The sequence below is a fragment of the Cucumis melo genome, chromosome 10 (genome assembly GCF_025177605.1).
Source record: "Cucumis melo cultivar AY chromosome 10, USDA_Cmelo_AY_1.0, whole genome shotgun sequence".
In the NCBI taxonomy this organism is placed as follows: Eukaryota; Viridiplantae; Streptophyta; class Magnoliopsida; order Cucurbitales; family Cucurbitaceae; genus Cucumis; species Cucumis melo.
The window spans coordinates 10,914,921-10,931,295 of NC_066866.1; the positions used below are offsets into that span (position 1 = coordinate 10,914,921).

General features: G+C 32.9%; 1 protein-coding gene across 2 annotated transcripts; it reads left to right on the plus strand.

Annotated features, from left to right (window-relative positions):
* The first annotated feature begins 12,492 nt into the window (after positions 1 to 12,492).
* Positions 12,493 to 14,756, plus strand: LOC103496679 (40S ribosomal protein S5-like). 2 transcript variants are annotated; one of them, XM_008458642.3, is made up of 2 exons: positions 12,493 to 12,930; positions 13,930 to 14,756. In XM_008458642.3, exon 2 carries the CDS (start codon positions 13,935 to 13,937, stop codon positions 14,556 to 14,558), a length of 624 nt encoding a protein of 207 aa, XP_008456864.2. In that variant the 5' UTR covers positions 12,493 to 12,930; positions 13,930 to 13,934; the 3' UTR covers positions 14,559 to 14,756. The 2 variants fall into 2 exon arrangements, with proteins under 2 accessions (XP_008456864.2, XP_050946708.1); XM_051090751.1 differs by having other exon boundaries at positions 12,837 to 12,930; positions 13,563 to 14,756.
* The last annotated feature ends 1,619 nt before the right edge of the window (positions 14,757 to 16,375 follow it).

The following is a 16,375-nucleotide window of genomic DNA, read 5'->3' on the forward strand; positions in this document are numbered from 1 at the left end:
ACTAGAAGAAATATGACCTTTAATGTCGGTTGTAAAAAATGGAAACGGATCTTTAATGTCGCTTTTTAAAATACGGATGTTTAATGTCGGTTTTAAACCGACATCAAAGATGAAGGATTAATGTAGGTTTTAAACCGACATTAAAGATCTGTTTTTTTCAAACCGACATTATAGATATATTAATAATTTTGCAAAAGATATATTTAGGGTTTCAAACCCCAAATCACCACTGCCGCTTTCCATTTCTCTTGCCCTTTCCATTTCCCTTTCCCTTCCCCTTTCCTTCATCTTCTTCAGCCGAAGGAAGACCCAGCGCCGTTCCCTTCCCCTTTCCTTCATCTTCTTCAGCCGAAGGAAGACCCAGCGCCAACACTTCTCCTTGCCATCGAACATCCGTTCGTCGGTCGCCGTGTCTCCCAACTGCGCTCAATCTGACCACATCGTCGAATCTGGCCATTTTTCTTTTTATCTTCTATCCTCTATATTTTCATTCTTTTTCTCCTTTTTGTTTCGATCTAACCTTTTTTTTTATGGTTTTCAATTTTTTTCTCAGCAAATAAGAGATTGGAAAGATGGTAGAAAGGAATAACATAAATGAAGAGATTTAAGAAGAAAGCAGAAAAGGGGAATTTAGAATGGAGGTTGTGGGTTTTTTCAACGAGTCACGGTCTCAACTTCTTCCCATTTCTTCCACTCCATCGCCGCCCCACTTCTGACTTGCCGCTGCCGGTTAGTTTCAAATCGCTCTTCATGCTCGTCAAACCCTTCCATAAACTTAACCTTCTCTGTATTCTTATCTTTACTTCATAGGTTATTTGAGGGGAAAATCTGGTTGTTTTTCATTAGAATTTAAGCAATGACTCCGACAGCTTCCGTCGCTTCTGATGGAGAGGCCAAATGGGAATTCAGCTGGTTGTTCTCTCTCTCTAAGTCCATAAATGTATAATTATAAATTTTCCTTTTCTTATATGGCATATACTTTGAAATCGATTTATTCGTAGATGTTTCGTGTTAGCACTTGGGTTATAACTTCGCCTCTTTAGCTTTATCTTAAACCGATTCTCCTGTGATTAATCACTTAAGCTCTTTATTTGGTTCTTTAGTCCTGAAAGTTCAATTTTTTGTTGCTGAATTATCCGGAATTTGTGGTCAGAGTAGTGTCGTGAAAGCTTATTGTTTGAATGCACGAGTCTCTGTTTGTATTTATGTTATTTATAATTTTGACGCTAGGTTTATATGAGCGTGCTATATGTACAAACTCTCTACTTCTAGAAGTTGTAATTTGTAATTTGATAGTTATCTCTGATATAATAAAAGTGCTCTCCATCTCTTTTATTCAAATGAAGAATGCATTGAATGGTGATGAGCATGGAAGTTTTTCATTTGTATTATTTTTGTTTCTATCTCCGTCTTCGTTTTCTATTACATATCACCTCGACTGAGTGATTATGGATCATTCTTGCTGAAACAAACAGGCTTATTCTGTTTTGGCTCTTCAAAATGAAATTATATGATCAATTTTATTTTTCTTCGACAGTAAATTCGAACTATAGTTAATTGTGTGGTTGCATGACTGTCCATTCGGTATTCTTTGATTAATTGGGTGTTTCGATTCAATTGTATTTACTTGTTTTCCTTTCTCTACAATGATGAAATGAAGTTTCTTCAAATATCATGTTTTCCCATTTTTCCGAAGATATTATAATTTTGTCCTATATAACTCATCATTCTAAAGGCTAGGTTTCCCCATGTTAAACTTTTTGTCCTCAAATATATCCGTAACTGAATGCTCTTTCTAATTGTATTACTCCGTTGTCATTCACTCCATTCATGAATTTTTAAGCTTTTTGTTGTTATTACTAATTAGGCCTTATCTTACTTGATTGAAGGCACTTTTTGTGAGTTATCCACCGACAATAAAGATGAACCGACATTAAAGGCCTTCAATAACACCTTCAAAGATGTCGGTTTATAACCGACATTGAAGGCTTTTAATGTCGGTTTATAACCGACATTAAAGATGTCTTTAATGTCGGTTATAAACCGACATTGAAGCCCAACCGGCATTAAAGCCCTTTAATAACGCTCGCAAAGATGTCGGTTGCCAAGTGACATTAAAGGCCTTTAATGTCGATTTTAAACCGACATTAAAGGCCAGATTTCTTGTAGTGAAGGTAGAGCTGAAATGGAAGTATGAGGTGTCTTAAGAAAAATTAAAGGTGGATTAAGCAAGGTTTAGGTGTCAAATAATTTGCATGCAAGGTTTTCTATAAATAGGCAACTTCAAGGAATGATTTCTCGCAACTCACTCGTGAAAATTCTCTCAAACCACTTTTAAAAGTTCAGTAATTGAATCTACTTGATAGAAGAGGGCTATTGTGAAAATTAGAGGTAAGAAGCTAGGCATTTTGATCAAGAAAAGACGAGAAGGTCATTTTAGAAGAGAATCTAAGCAGGGTGCACTTCTAGAGGGCTACAGAGCACGTTCATTGGAATTTGGTTCTGAACTTTTGAGGTACAAAATTTAAGTCAATTTGGATAAACTTTATAGAAGGAACATTTCAAAAAAGAGTTATACATTTAAAGATATAAGCGTTTAAAATCAAGTTATTTTTTTGGGCAAAAACATTGTTCTGGGTAATGGCCGAGTGACATATATGTGCGGGTGAAATGGGTGCGACGTTTTAGTTATAGAGGTTAGTTCACATGTTGTAAGGCATGCGGCAAGGCCCTAGCACAACCAAATGACAAGGCATGCACTCAAGTTGCATATATGACCTTCCAAAAAGAGGTTTGCAGGAAAGATGGGCGCGCAGCATAACACGCGCAAGGGCACGCGATGAACGCTGGTATGCTGCCATGTGCCTGTGTTGCACCTCACTTTGAGGTTAGCACGCAAGGCTCCTAGGCCATGTGCAGGCGACAAGGCCCATCCACCATGTTAATGAGCTCGATGCCCGATGGGCTATTTTTGGGCTATTTTGGGTTGTTTTGATATTTTTAGAAATTTTAAAGGGAGTTTTGGATATTTTCATGATCAAGAGATTAATTGAGGATTAACCATGGATTTTTCATATCAAGAAGGCTGTGAAGGAAATTCACGACCAAGGATCCATTCAAGTAGAGTAAGTAACACATTGTTTTATAAGCTATTATTTAACCATGATTTCAAGCTATTTAATTTATTTCCAAGTTATTGACCAAAGAAATGCTTCATGATAAATGTTTATTGAACTAATTTCTCAAAGTTATGCTATGTTGAATGATTTATTGACATGTTATGAAAGCAAAATATATGTTTTTAATGTTTTCAAATGTTTTCTCTTAGTCGAACATTCTAAGAGGCCTATTGTATACATGTGATTAACTTTGTATTGATGGTAGGGTTGACGAGCCTATTGTTTATGAGCCATCAGAAAGGGTATATTTTTAAGCCTTAGAGGAGGAGGATTATAGGGAAAGTTGTTTCCTATCGATTGTTTCATCTTCAAACGAAGAGGTTTAATATTGCCTATGGCTATAGAACATTGTCTTATAAAAGCTATGCAAATGTTCAAGTACCATGTTATGAAATGAATGTTTACTGATAAATGTATTTCAAGCTTCAGTTTCACGTTAAAAAATTTATGAAAGCTTGTTTTATAAAACCATTGCTCACTAAGTCTTTCGACTTACCCTTTCCAAATGTTTTCCCTCTTTCCAGGTACAAATTGTGAACCCCCCATGTGCTGAACATACTGCTGCCAAGCCAATTTAGTTTTCAATCACGAAAGGAATAGATTTGTTAAAAGTATATCTGTGTTTATTTAGAGGTAAATTTTTCCATGTTTTATACATTTTACTTGATATTTATAAAAGGCATTTCAAATGGGTTACATTACGGTTTTAAAGTATTTTCAAGGTTTAAAGACTTCTACTAGCAAAATGTTTTAATGTTTTCATGTCAAGGGTTAACTAAGACTATTCCAGAGGTGGATGGTTACGATTGACATCACGCCACATTCCATGATCATGCCTTAGTATTTGCTTCAAATCTACTCTTAAAGTCTTCTCGTTTTCAATGCTCACATAAACGAGCCCAATCTGAATCCCATGCCACTCGTTTGTCATGGTTTTTTCGTGCGTGAGCTGGAGAGTCATATTTTTTGTAGCTTTTGTGTAGTGAACAACGGAAATCTCTATACAATACACTCATCTTGTGTTCAAGATAATCATGTACCAATGGTTTATTTAAGTCTATAATGAAGTAATTCTAGCATTAAGAAATAAAGCAAGTTTATACTTGGTCTAAAACAAATTACATAATATTTCCTTAAAAAAAACTTAAATAGCTTACCGAAAGTCTATCTACTATCTCTCTCTTCACCTCTTAAGATACATCTAACCAATGTTCACATTCAAGTGGTACTATCGCTCGTACCTCTTTTCCAATTTAAGAGTTTAACTTGGAGAAGTCCTTACAAATTGGTTTTCTATCTTTAAAGTCAATTCTAATTGGAATTGGACAATTTGCTTGAACATATTTCTCAAGTCCAACCCCTCTAACGCTCCTCGGCCTTTTGTTTTTGTACTAGAACCTAGATAAGAAATGTTAATATCAATACATCTAATGTTGTATGAAAACTAGAAGATTTAACATAGAAATTAATACATACTTTTAATGTCTGAATCTATGGACACCACTACTTGCTCACCAATACTATTTTGATTAGAATTGTTTGCTTGGTTCACATTTGAAGATGACCTACTATGATTTTCCGATCCAAAATTTCTTGACGGCATCCTACAAATGTTTTGATGCATAAATATAACTATAAACATTAAAGTAAATGAACAAATAATGTACAATTCAAATATATGCATAAATAAAACCATAGTTAGTTATGTATAACCTTGGTAGTAGGATTAAAAGTTAGTAGTTGTCACAATCTTCATCACTCATTGACTCATCACTAGAATTATCTGAATCAAAATCTTTTTTATCAGCCAATGTTTCATCGATTGAGGCTTCTTCATTACTTTGTGTTGTAATGTCTTCTTGGTCTCCAATTATTGAAGGTTCAACATCTTCTCTATTAAAAATTTGTGAGTCTAAGTTATGTTCAACTCTAAGATAACATGTGGATATGGTTTCATCCGATGTTACTTTTAGTTCATTACTTTCTATTTCTCGAATATCCCACACATGTCTTGGTTGAATTTGTTAAACTATTTTCCAATCTTGACCAAGTTAGTAATCATCTACGTAGAAGACTTGTGCTGCTTGACTTACAAGGACGAAAGGCTCATCTTTGTACCATCAGTTACGAGTATTTATTGATGTAAAGCCATAAACTATGTTAATTTTGTTCTTCCTCAAACTAGTATCATACTATTCACATTTAAAAAGCACAACTACTTTCATGCAAATGTATTGTAGCCTTTTAACTTCATGTATTTTGCCATAGAAACAGATTTGTCCTATTTCATCACCACATGGCACCATTACTCCACTAATATGAATGGTTCGTCAACTGTCACAATCTTTAGTGTGAAATCGAACTTCATTTGCTATACACCTACTATAAGAGCTAGGACAAACATTTCGACCACAGGCAAGGGCATACAAATCATCAGATATGGATTTATCACAATGCAATTTTTTGGCCTAATCACAAAGGCAATGCTTAATGTAATAAAAAATTGTATAACACAAGGTACGACCACAAAAAAGACATACCTTTTCCTTTGAACCAAATAGGGAATTCTAATTGTTTCCTCTTATACAAATCACCATGTCCATTCCTCGACTCAACGATTCTCATATACTCCCTATGTTTTCCAAGTTCGTACAACTTTTTAGTCATATTTAAAATATTAAAAGTAAGTATACGTACTGGAGATAAGGTTCCACTTCATCACAGTTGTTTAAAATATACCAATGTGATTTCTCTAACTTATAAGGGGTTAGTTGTTGAAATACGGAACCACCTAACCACCTTATACATTGAGAGAAAATTGATAAATCACAATTGTTGATCTCCTCATCTTCAATGTTATCATTATTTAAATCCCCACTGTTAAACCTTTTTCAATGCCACGTAAATACATAGAACAAAAGTTCAAGGATTCATTTATGACATAAGCTTCTACAATTGAACCCTCAAGTCGAGCTTTGTTTTTAACATATTGCTTCAAATACTGCAAACTTCTGAGACAACATGAACCAAATTACATGTGTCGGAATCTTACATCATAAAAGTAATAGCAACAAAGAATTCAGATACCTTTCGATTGGATACATCCAACTATATCCAACAAGTCTAACAATTCTTGCTTCCCACGATAAATGGACAGCTAAGTGGACCATCACGTCAAAAAGGGCAGGATGATCTTTTCTAACTTACATAAGATAAGTACTATATCATCTAGCATTTTGTCTAGTTCTAATATCCTTAAAGTTTTTTTACATAGAACATGGAAGAAATTTGACAACTTCGATATAGTAGTAGAAATGTCCTTATGTACATAAGGTCGAATGTCGATTGGGAGAAGTCTTTGTAATAAAACATGACAATCATGACTCTTTACACCATATATTTTACCTTCCTTCAAATTAACACAACGAGATATGTTGGATGCAAAACCATCTGGAAACTTCACAAACTTCAAGAACGTACAAAAGTCTACTTTTTCAATAGCAGTTAATGTGTAGGAAGCATGGATGTTTTACACGTTTATTTCCAATCTTTTGTATGCGAAGCTCCTTTCTTATTTTAAACTTAACTAGATCCTCACGAGCTTTAATAGTATCTTTCCATCGATGTTCAATATCCTACCCACCAAGTTATCCCAAATATTTTTCTCAATATGCATCATGTTGAGTTTATGACGTAGTTTATGGTTTTGCCAATAAGAAAGATTGAAAAAAAAAAAAGCTTTTTTTAGTCAAATTGTGCTCACTATTTATCCTTTTTCGTTTGACATCACATCTTCTAAGATTTTTGCTCAACATTGGAAAACTTATAGAATTCAATTGATTTATAATATATTGTCCATATAAGATATTCGGAGCTGCTCCGCATTTCTTGCTTTCCATCATGTTGCCTACTTTTAGACCATGCATGTGCTAAAGGTAGATATTGACGATGTCCCATATAACAAATTTTTCTCTTTAGTCCCATTGAGCTTGTATAAACATTGCAAATTGGGCATACTTTATAACATTTTGTCTTCCAACCAGATAAATCACCATAAGCTGAAAAATTATTTATTGTCCATAACAGTGCAGCAGGAAGTTGGAAGAAAGAAGCACAGAAACTATCATACGTTTGAATACCATCCACCCACAACTCATTTAACTATCTACCAATAGTTGTAAGTAAATATTAATTTCTTTACTAGGAGACCTTGGACCAAGGATGAGTAAAGATAGAAAAGTAAATGGTGCTTTCATACATTTCCAAGGAGGCAAGTTGTATGGAATGAGTATAACTGGCCACATGTTGTATAATGTGCTCATGTTTCCAAGTGGATTAAACCACTCAGAAGAAAGTGCTAATATGATATTTCGAGTGTCTGAAGCAAAACAAGAATATTGATCATCAAAATGTTTCCAACCCTCGGCCTCAAAAGGATGTCGAAGTATGCCTTTAATTTCGCACCTCTTATCTTTGTGCCACCTCATATCCTTTGCGGTATGTTTTAAAATAAATAATCTTTGTAATCTTGACTTTAGTGGAAAATATCTTAACACCTCATGTGAAATTTGTTTCCCCTTTTTATCATTCAACCTATATCTAGACTCTCCACAATGAGGACATTTGTCAAGTGATGTATAATCTTTCTAAAATAAAGCGCAATCAAATTTGCATACATAAATTTATTCGTATCCCATCCCTAGGTCATGTAGTATTTTCTTAGCTTTATAGTAGGAGGTAGGTAGCTTTACACCATCCAGAAAGACTTCATTTAATAATTCAAACAACATATCAAAGGATTTGTTGCTCTAACGATTAAACACCTTAATGTGCATAAGTTTCACTAAAAAATTAAACGATGTGAACTTTAGACATCCCGGATATAACTCGTCTTCTATTTCAAGAAACATTCCACTTATTCTATCGGACTCATCTTGCTCATTTGATTCTCTTCTAGTTTCTTCAAATATTGGTCCATGTAGATCATGAATCATCTCTACCATCTCATCATCCATAGTATCTCTAACTCCAATGTTTTCTCTAGATTTACATTCTCTTCTCTACATTCACTTACACTAAAAAATGTTGCACCTAGAAACCTCGAATTAGACCTTAAAAATGGAAAAAGATCAACAGTATCTCCATGGAATATCCATCGCCTATAAGTCAGAGACATGCCATATTTATACAAATGACATTCTACTACATCTAATTGATGGAAACGAACATTAGCAGCGAAAAAACGAATCGAATTTTACTATAATAGAACCTAAACATTTTAAAAGTTAACATGGTTTAAACATAACCCTAATTACACTAAATTAGAGTTCAAAGAAAACATACCTTTGTAGCTTCTCGAAATCTCAAAATCTTCTACCAAACTTGAATCGGACCACCACTAGAGTTGACCTGCTAATCTCCAGACTTAGAACCGAGTTGTGGGACCCATTAATCAAAGGAATTAGAGAGCGATGTGAAAATTTGGAGGGAATTAGGTTGAGATGAAATAGAGGAAAAATAAAAAAAGGCAAAAAGAAATCTTTTTCAATTTGAAAAGAGGACTATTTATAACCTAATTACATGCAAAATTGTTGCATGTAATTAGTTGGCCAAAATATCAACGCATAGCATTCCACTAACATTTAGTGGAATTAATCACCATTTCATTTTCTCTTAGTGGGCTTGGTGTCATCACCATAAGCTCCCACATAAATATGAATTTTCATAAATATCCTAAAATAAGATTTTTTTTTTACTCAATTAGGAATCCACATATTTGTAGGACAATTTTAACTTTATGATTAACATTAATTATTTAGGTAATTCGAAATTAAGAAGTATATTTTGTCTTATTTACATTATATTTATCATTGTTGAATAAGAAATTTTGGAACCAATCACAAATTGCCACATCATTTACTAAAATAATTATATTTGGGATTAACTAAAAATTGGCATGTGTCCCAAATTAAATTTAAAGACAAATTGGACAATTCTAATGATGTCACGTGTCTTCATTATGACAATTGGGTCAAATTAATTATTAAATATTATTTAGTTGGGCTAAAATTCAATTGAGCCCAAAAATAAGCTTAATTTAGCCTAAAATAAAATATGACCCAAATCCATGTGATTGAGCCCATGGGTATGGTCCATGGACCAGAACAGGCTCAAGTCCATAAAAGCCCACCAGGGAACTCTATAAATAGAGGAGTTCTCTTCATTTGTGGGGGTTGGAAATTTTTGACTCCATAAGGTCTAGAGAGGATTCTTCCAAGTGATAGGAGTCTTCTCAACTCCTAAAGTCAACCAACCTCGAAGATCAAAGTTCTTTGAAGATACAGACTTTCTTTCAAGACTCCAACTTCAAGAACACCCTCGAAGATTGAAGCTTCTTTGAAGATACAAACGTTCTTCCAAGACTCCAACTTCAAGAACACCCTTAAAGATTGAAGCTCCTTTGAAGATACAAACTTTCTTCCAAGTCTTCAACTTCAAGAACACCTTCGAAGATTGAAGCTCCTTTGAAGATCCAAGCTTTCTTCCAAGTCTTCAACTTCAAGAACACCCTCCAAGATTGAAGCTTCTTCGAAGATACAAGCTTTCTTCCAAGACTCCAACTTCAAGAACATCACGTGCTTCGCTTCCTCAAATCAAGCGTAAGCATCAAGACGAGAGAGAATCAGAGGATCACATTCTACAGATCGAACCACATCGCATCAAATCAAAATAAATACAACATCAACACAAGTTCAACTCCACGAATCAAATTTCTTCGAAAATCTCGTGTGAACAATCATTATTGTGTAAATTTTAACTTTCTTAATTATGATCTTAATTAATATAAAATCTTAATTATTAATGAAAAAACGTTACTTTATATAATTTATTTTAAATTATCATCAAATAATATATCTTTGAATATGGAAATAATTTTTAAAATTCTCTTTCTTAATTATTCATCAGCCGCATAATTCTTACATCCTTATCTCCGTCGTCAATAGTCATTCTTTTTTGTTACATTCGCCGCCTGCAATTTATTCAATTTCTCCACCAATTTCGGTACATCCTCCGTCGAAAAGTTATCGAATTTCTTCACCAATTCCATCCAATTCCATTCTTCATTTCCTTATATTTCGTCCATCACCGATTCCGATTCCGTTATTCTTTCAATTCCGGTACATCCAGTTTTCTTATTCACGTAATCTTATTTCCTCCATCACCAACTCCAGTTTTGTTCTTCATCGATTCTTAGTTTATTTATTTATTTTTTTTGTTTTCCTCGTACTTTTGGTTAGTTGTCTTCCTCAATTCCTCATATTTTTCCTTACTCCATTATATCGTAGATTTCCTAAAACGTTTTAAACTTCGATTTCGTAATATTGCATTTAGATATATACAGTTTATAAATATATGTTGACATACAATTTTCAAAAAATATGATATATGGATTATGTTATTTAGTGTATATATACCCCTTCATATATACAATAATACATATAAATTGACATACATTTACTGAAAAATAGAACATGTTAGATTTATGAATAGTATATAAGAAATAATACATTGTATATTTTATAAATGAAAGGTTGTGTTTAAGAATGCACTAATCCGCGACCAACAAGTTTTCCGAAACCAAACTGAAGAGAATTGTTACTTTACAAAAATGCTTGTTGAAAATCATAGACTTTCTCCTTTCAGTTTCTCGTATTCAGTCTCAGGATAGGCTTTCTTCCTTTAAGTAGGTTCTTGGGAGAATCCTCATCCAAGACCCCACGGAGCGGGAGAATCCTTTGTCTGAAAAAGAAGAGAGCCTACTAAAATAGAAGAGGTAGAAGTAGTTTAATTAAGGAATGGAAGAAAAAGAAGAAAAGATAATGAAAGAAAACGGAGCGGTAAAGTCAGAAAAAGTGAAAGGACTAGAAAAGCTGTTAAAGGAAGTGAAAGGCTCCCCATAAGTTTGAGTGGTCCGAAGTCCTGTGGAAAAACAAAGGTCTAGGTTCTGCCTCTCCTTTCAGTCGAGCCCTTGTTCGCAAATTCTTTACACCTTGTTCATTGACTTCTTTTTTAGGAGTCTGAAATCCATATTAACCTGTGGTCCGAAAGACTATCTATAATGGTTCTGACTTGCACTCCTTCAAGCCTTTGAATAGAGATCAGTCTTTCTCAAATTCTCTCTCCTTTCAGTCGAGCCTTGTTCATTGACTCCTTAGTCGAGCTGCTTCGCACCTTTCAGTCTCGTAATTTGTTAAATTGAGTAAGAAAAGTTACAAAACATAAGAAAAAATCTATGTATGTATTATTGAATATATGCAGCAGTATATATGTAACAAATCATAAAACATAAATACATTATTCAGTAGCATATGTGAAAAATCAATATAGAAGAAACATTATCGAAATATATGCTACGAAACGGAAGAAGAAAGAACAAATTTTTGAAAGAAAAAAATATATACTACGAAACAGAAGAATAAATTAATTTTTTGTAATAGAAATCGAAGAAGAATGTCAAAGAAGAATGTAATAGAAATTGAAGAAGAATGTCGGCGCCGAAATTGATGATCGTGAAAAATGAATTTTTGGTTAGGCATGAAATTGAAAATATTTATTTTTGTAGGATAATTAAAAATATTATTATCATATAAGATAATAATTTATATCATATTTAAATCATTTTTAAGTTAATAAATATTACATTAATAAATACAAATATATATGTATTAATAATTAAAGAAGTTACAATTAATATAGTAAATATAGTTGTTGATAATTAAGAAAAATATTATTCAAAATTAATGAAATTTGAGTAATAAGGTAAATTCGCTCATTCTTTTGTGAAAAATGTTAGGCCATTAAGACTTCTATGTAATATATTAGAAAAAAAGATTTATTGTGTAATATCATATAGCAATTTAGGCTATTTTAGTTGTAATCCAATTTTTCTATATGGGGCTCGAATTGTATTGAATATAAGAAAAGATTAATTACCCAAACTCAATCGAATTATAACTATTACAACTTTTGGAATGATGATGTGGCAAGATTTAATTGGTCAAAAGTTTTTGTTGAACACCAACCATTATCATTGAATTTTGTTTGGACATTTTAAATAATTGTTTTGAAAAATAAGGGTGGTGGAGAAGTATCGTAAAAACTAGATGGCAAAGTATGTGTAACATACAAAAAAAAAAAAAAAAAAAAAAAAGAACATAGAACCGCCGGAAAAAGCGAAAGAAAAACATTATAAAAAAGAGGGAGAGAGAGAAAAAGAGGCCATAGATGAAAATTTTGGGGTCAAATTGAATTTTTTAAAATGAATATCACGTTAAAATGAAACTAATTCTTTCTTTTTCTATTTTTTTATTTTTGTTCAGAATCTTAATGTAAAATAGGAGAGAAAAATTAGATTTTTTGTTGTGGTGCTTAATTGATATATATCATATGACCAATAGATGGTGTAGAGTAGATGACTTATTTTTTAAAATCAAACAAAAATATATTCCAAACAAATTTGAAAGGACATTCAATTAAAAGTAAAATTTTAACCCAATAAAATATTTATATTTATTTAATATAGTTTAGAACTTCAGCTTATAGTTTTCAAATGATATACATATATATATATATATATATTTATTGCTAGGGTTTTCCGGTTCCTGTTTGCTCCACTATTTCAGCCGCCTAGGGTTGAAACAACTCATTCCTCCGATTTCAGGATTACTATCTTCCTCCTCGACCTTCTCCGGTAATACTTTCTCTTCACACCCCTTTTGTTGTTTGTGATTTTTAACTTCCTTTGGATTGAAATGCGAGATCTGTGTGTTTCTACCACTCTTCTTTCTTAACTTTTCGATAGTATTGCATGTTCCTTACTTATGGAGAGGATAATGTGTACTTAGGGATATCAATTTTCGTTCACAGTATTCAATATTCATGACTTACTGAGGTGTGAGGAGTTTTCATTTCATAGACCGACTGATGCTATGATCTCAAGCCGAGTTTGACCCCTGTTTTTCTTTTTATATTCTTTTTCTTATTTTTGTGTCAATATATTAGGTGATCAATGACATCCTAATCTATTATTAGTGAATTGAGTAATAAGAAGTAAAGTCTTGTTTATCCAATTTTTTGGTTTGGATTTATTACTATTTTGTTGGAATGCTTGAATGAATTCTAATGGAGTCCGTAGAAATTTGTTTCAGGCGTGCGCCTTTTCTTCTCACTAAATTTTTCATTAGGAATGGGTGTATTTATTTTCAGGAGAATTTGTCGATTGGCGATAGTTGTCTTGTTCTTTTTCATTTCCTTTATAAATTCTTTATGGAAAAAATGTATTTGCTGCAACCTCTGTCTTATTACCCCTATTTGAATCAATAGAGTTCCTGATCCTTCCTACGATGTGGTTTCTGGGGATTTCTCTCTGGGTTCGTGTGATAGATGGGTGACCGAGGGAACACCCTTTATTGGAAATGCTCCTATTCTTCAGAGTCGGTTTCTCATTTTCTCACCTTTACGCTTTGCTGCTGCTCTCATTGACAGTCGAACCGTTTTGGAATTCGTGATATTGTGTGTATTTTGGGGATGAAAGTTTTCTTTAATAAGACTAGTGACAGTTCATTATTGATTGTGGAGAAATTTATGACCATCTAATTTTAATTTGAACAAGGGAGGATGAAAATGATTGGGCGCATTGCATGTTTTATCCAACTAGTACTCATTTTTTCTTTGTTCTGATATTCTTCAGGAACAATGGCTGTTGAAGTTGATGTGGTTAACCAGGAACTGACCCAGCCTCATCACGATGTGAAGCTGTTCAACCGGTGGACCTTTGACGATGTCCAAGTGAATGACATCTCTCTGGTTGATTACATTGGTGTTGCACCTGCCAAGCATGCCACCTATGTCCCCCACACTGCCGGGAGGTACTCTGTCAAGCGCTTTCGAAAAGCTCAGTGCCCAATTGTTGAGAGGCTCACAAATTCTCTGATGATGCATGGAAGAAACAACGGGAAGAAACTCATGGCTGTCAGGATTATTAAGCATGCAATGGAGATTATTCATCTTCTAACTGATCTCAACCCAATTCAAGTCATTGTTGATGCGGTTGTTAACAGTGGACCACGTGAAGATGCCACTCGAATTGGCTCAGCTGGTGTTGTTAGGCGTCAAGCTGTGGATATATCCCCTTTGCGACGTGTTAATCAGGCAATCTATCTTCTTACAACAGGTGCTCGTGAGGCCGCTTTCAGAAACATCAAAACAATTGCAGAATGCTTGGCGGATGAACTTATTAATGCGGCAAAGGGATCATCTAACAGTTATGCAATCAAGAAAAAGGATGAGATTGAGAGAGTTGCTAAGGCAAATCGTTGAGAGGTTATTGTTATGTGTTACGGCAAGAGTTTTCTTTTATTTTTTCTTGTCTGTTTTACATTCTTAAAATGAACGCCATAGTCTAAATCTACCGGTTTTGAATTTCTTATTTGGACAAATCATATCTACTATCTGACTTAAAAGTTTTGGTATCAGTGTCATTTCATCAGAACAGCCGAATGCATGTGTTTCTTGAAATGGTGTCGCTGTAACTTTATCTTTCTTAAATTTAGTCTTTGTAGTTAATTTTTTAAGGCTAAAATGTATGTTATGTTTTGATACCTGTGTTTATTGGTGTTTTCCCTTTTAATACTTCAATTTCATCAACTTTAGTTGTCGTATATACCAAATTGATGAAATGAATAAACCGTTTGCTCATTGACCACTTCATCTGTGGATTCTTTCGAAAATTTTACTAGCCATCCATGTGATGTTAGTAGTTTTATTTTAGGTGCTAAAAGAATTTTCAAATATTATAATTGTAATTAATAAAATAGATTTTCATAGTTTGATTCTAATATTTGTAACCGTAGGATTAAATTATAAATGTTGATACTCTCAGACATGGGACAATAGGTATTGAGTTATAAAGCATAAGAAAAAGATAAACAAAGTACTTTTTTGATCTGGTTCTTTTCAAAGGAGAGAAGAAGCTGGGTTTCTTCTCCATTGTAGTGAAGGAAAAGAAACTAAGAAGAAACCCAAAACTGAAAACCAAAAATTTGATATGGTTCCATATGAAATTCTGGAAATTGGTAGAATAAGATGAAGTCAAAAGAGTGAAAAAGCTACGAAATGTGAAGAGGAAGACTGATGGGTGCTCAGAAGAAGTACCCAAAATGAGAAATAGATAAAGAAGAAAAAAGAATTCAAGATAAAGGGTAGAAATAAATAAAAACGAAAATTGAAAGATTTTCCAATTGTTTATCAATGTGACTGGAAATCTAACAATGGAGAGGAGGAGAGAGAATGAAGAGAGAAGAAGATGATAGAGAGAAGAGGAGTGAGGGAGATGAAGAAGGAAGAGAGATGGAAGAAACATTAAAAAATTGTTCTTTTTTCCAACTCAAGTTTGCCACGTCAACTCATTCTTGCCATCTCATCATCTAATCATTTTTTTTAATTCAATGGACGGGTTTTTAAAGTTATTTATACTAAATATATATGGACAAACTTTTTTTTTCTCTATTTTACCTTTTTTTTTCTTACCATTTTCATAATTAATTTGATGGTTAATTTTGTCATTTGTTATAATTCTTTTTTAGCTTTTTCTTTCTTTTATTATTTACCTTTTATTTAAATTTTATTACTAAAACTGATTTCTAATTATTAATTAATATTAAATGTAAGCAAATGTGAAAAACGTAGAATATGAAATGTCTTTATCTATTTTATTTCTAAACAAGAAAATCACTCTAGAATTTATGACTTTACCTTTAATTATATTTCATTGCCTTCAAATTTTTTTGAATTTTAGTAGTTTTGCTATATTATTTTTGTTAAAAAAGGAGTCTTTCCACTCATGCTAGCAAATGTTTGTGGAATGAATTTGGTTACAAGATCATTCTTTAGTCTTTGAGACCATCAATATTAATGTTTCCTTTGTTATGACATTTTCATTATTGATTTAGTTCTTTTTTTGTACTAAAAAAAGACAAGCATATTATGCTATAGACTTAATTACTTGGTAACTGGAAATGTGTTTTTTAATGTTTTCATTTTCTTTTAATTGATATATTCTTCTTCTTGCTACAATAATAATAAATAACGTGAAGCATTGTACTTTATTTTATGATGTATTTTAAAATCAAAGTAAC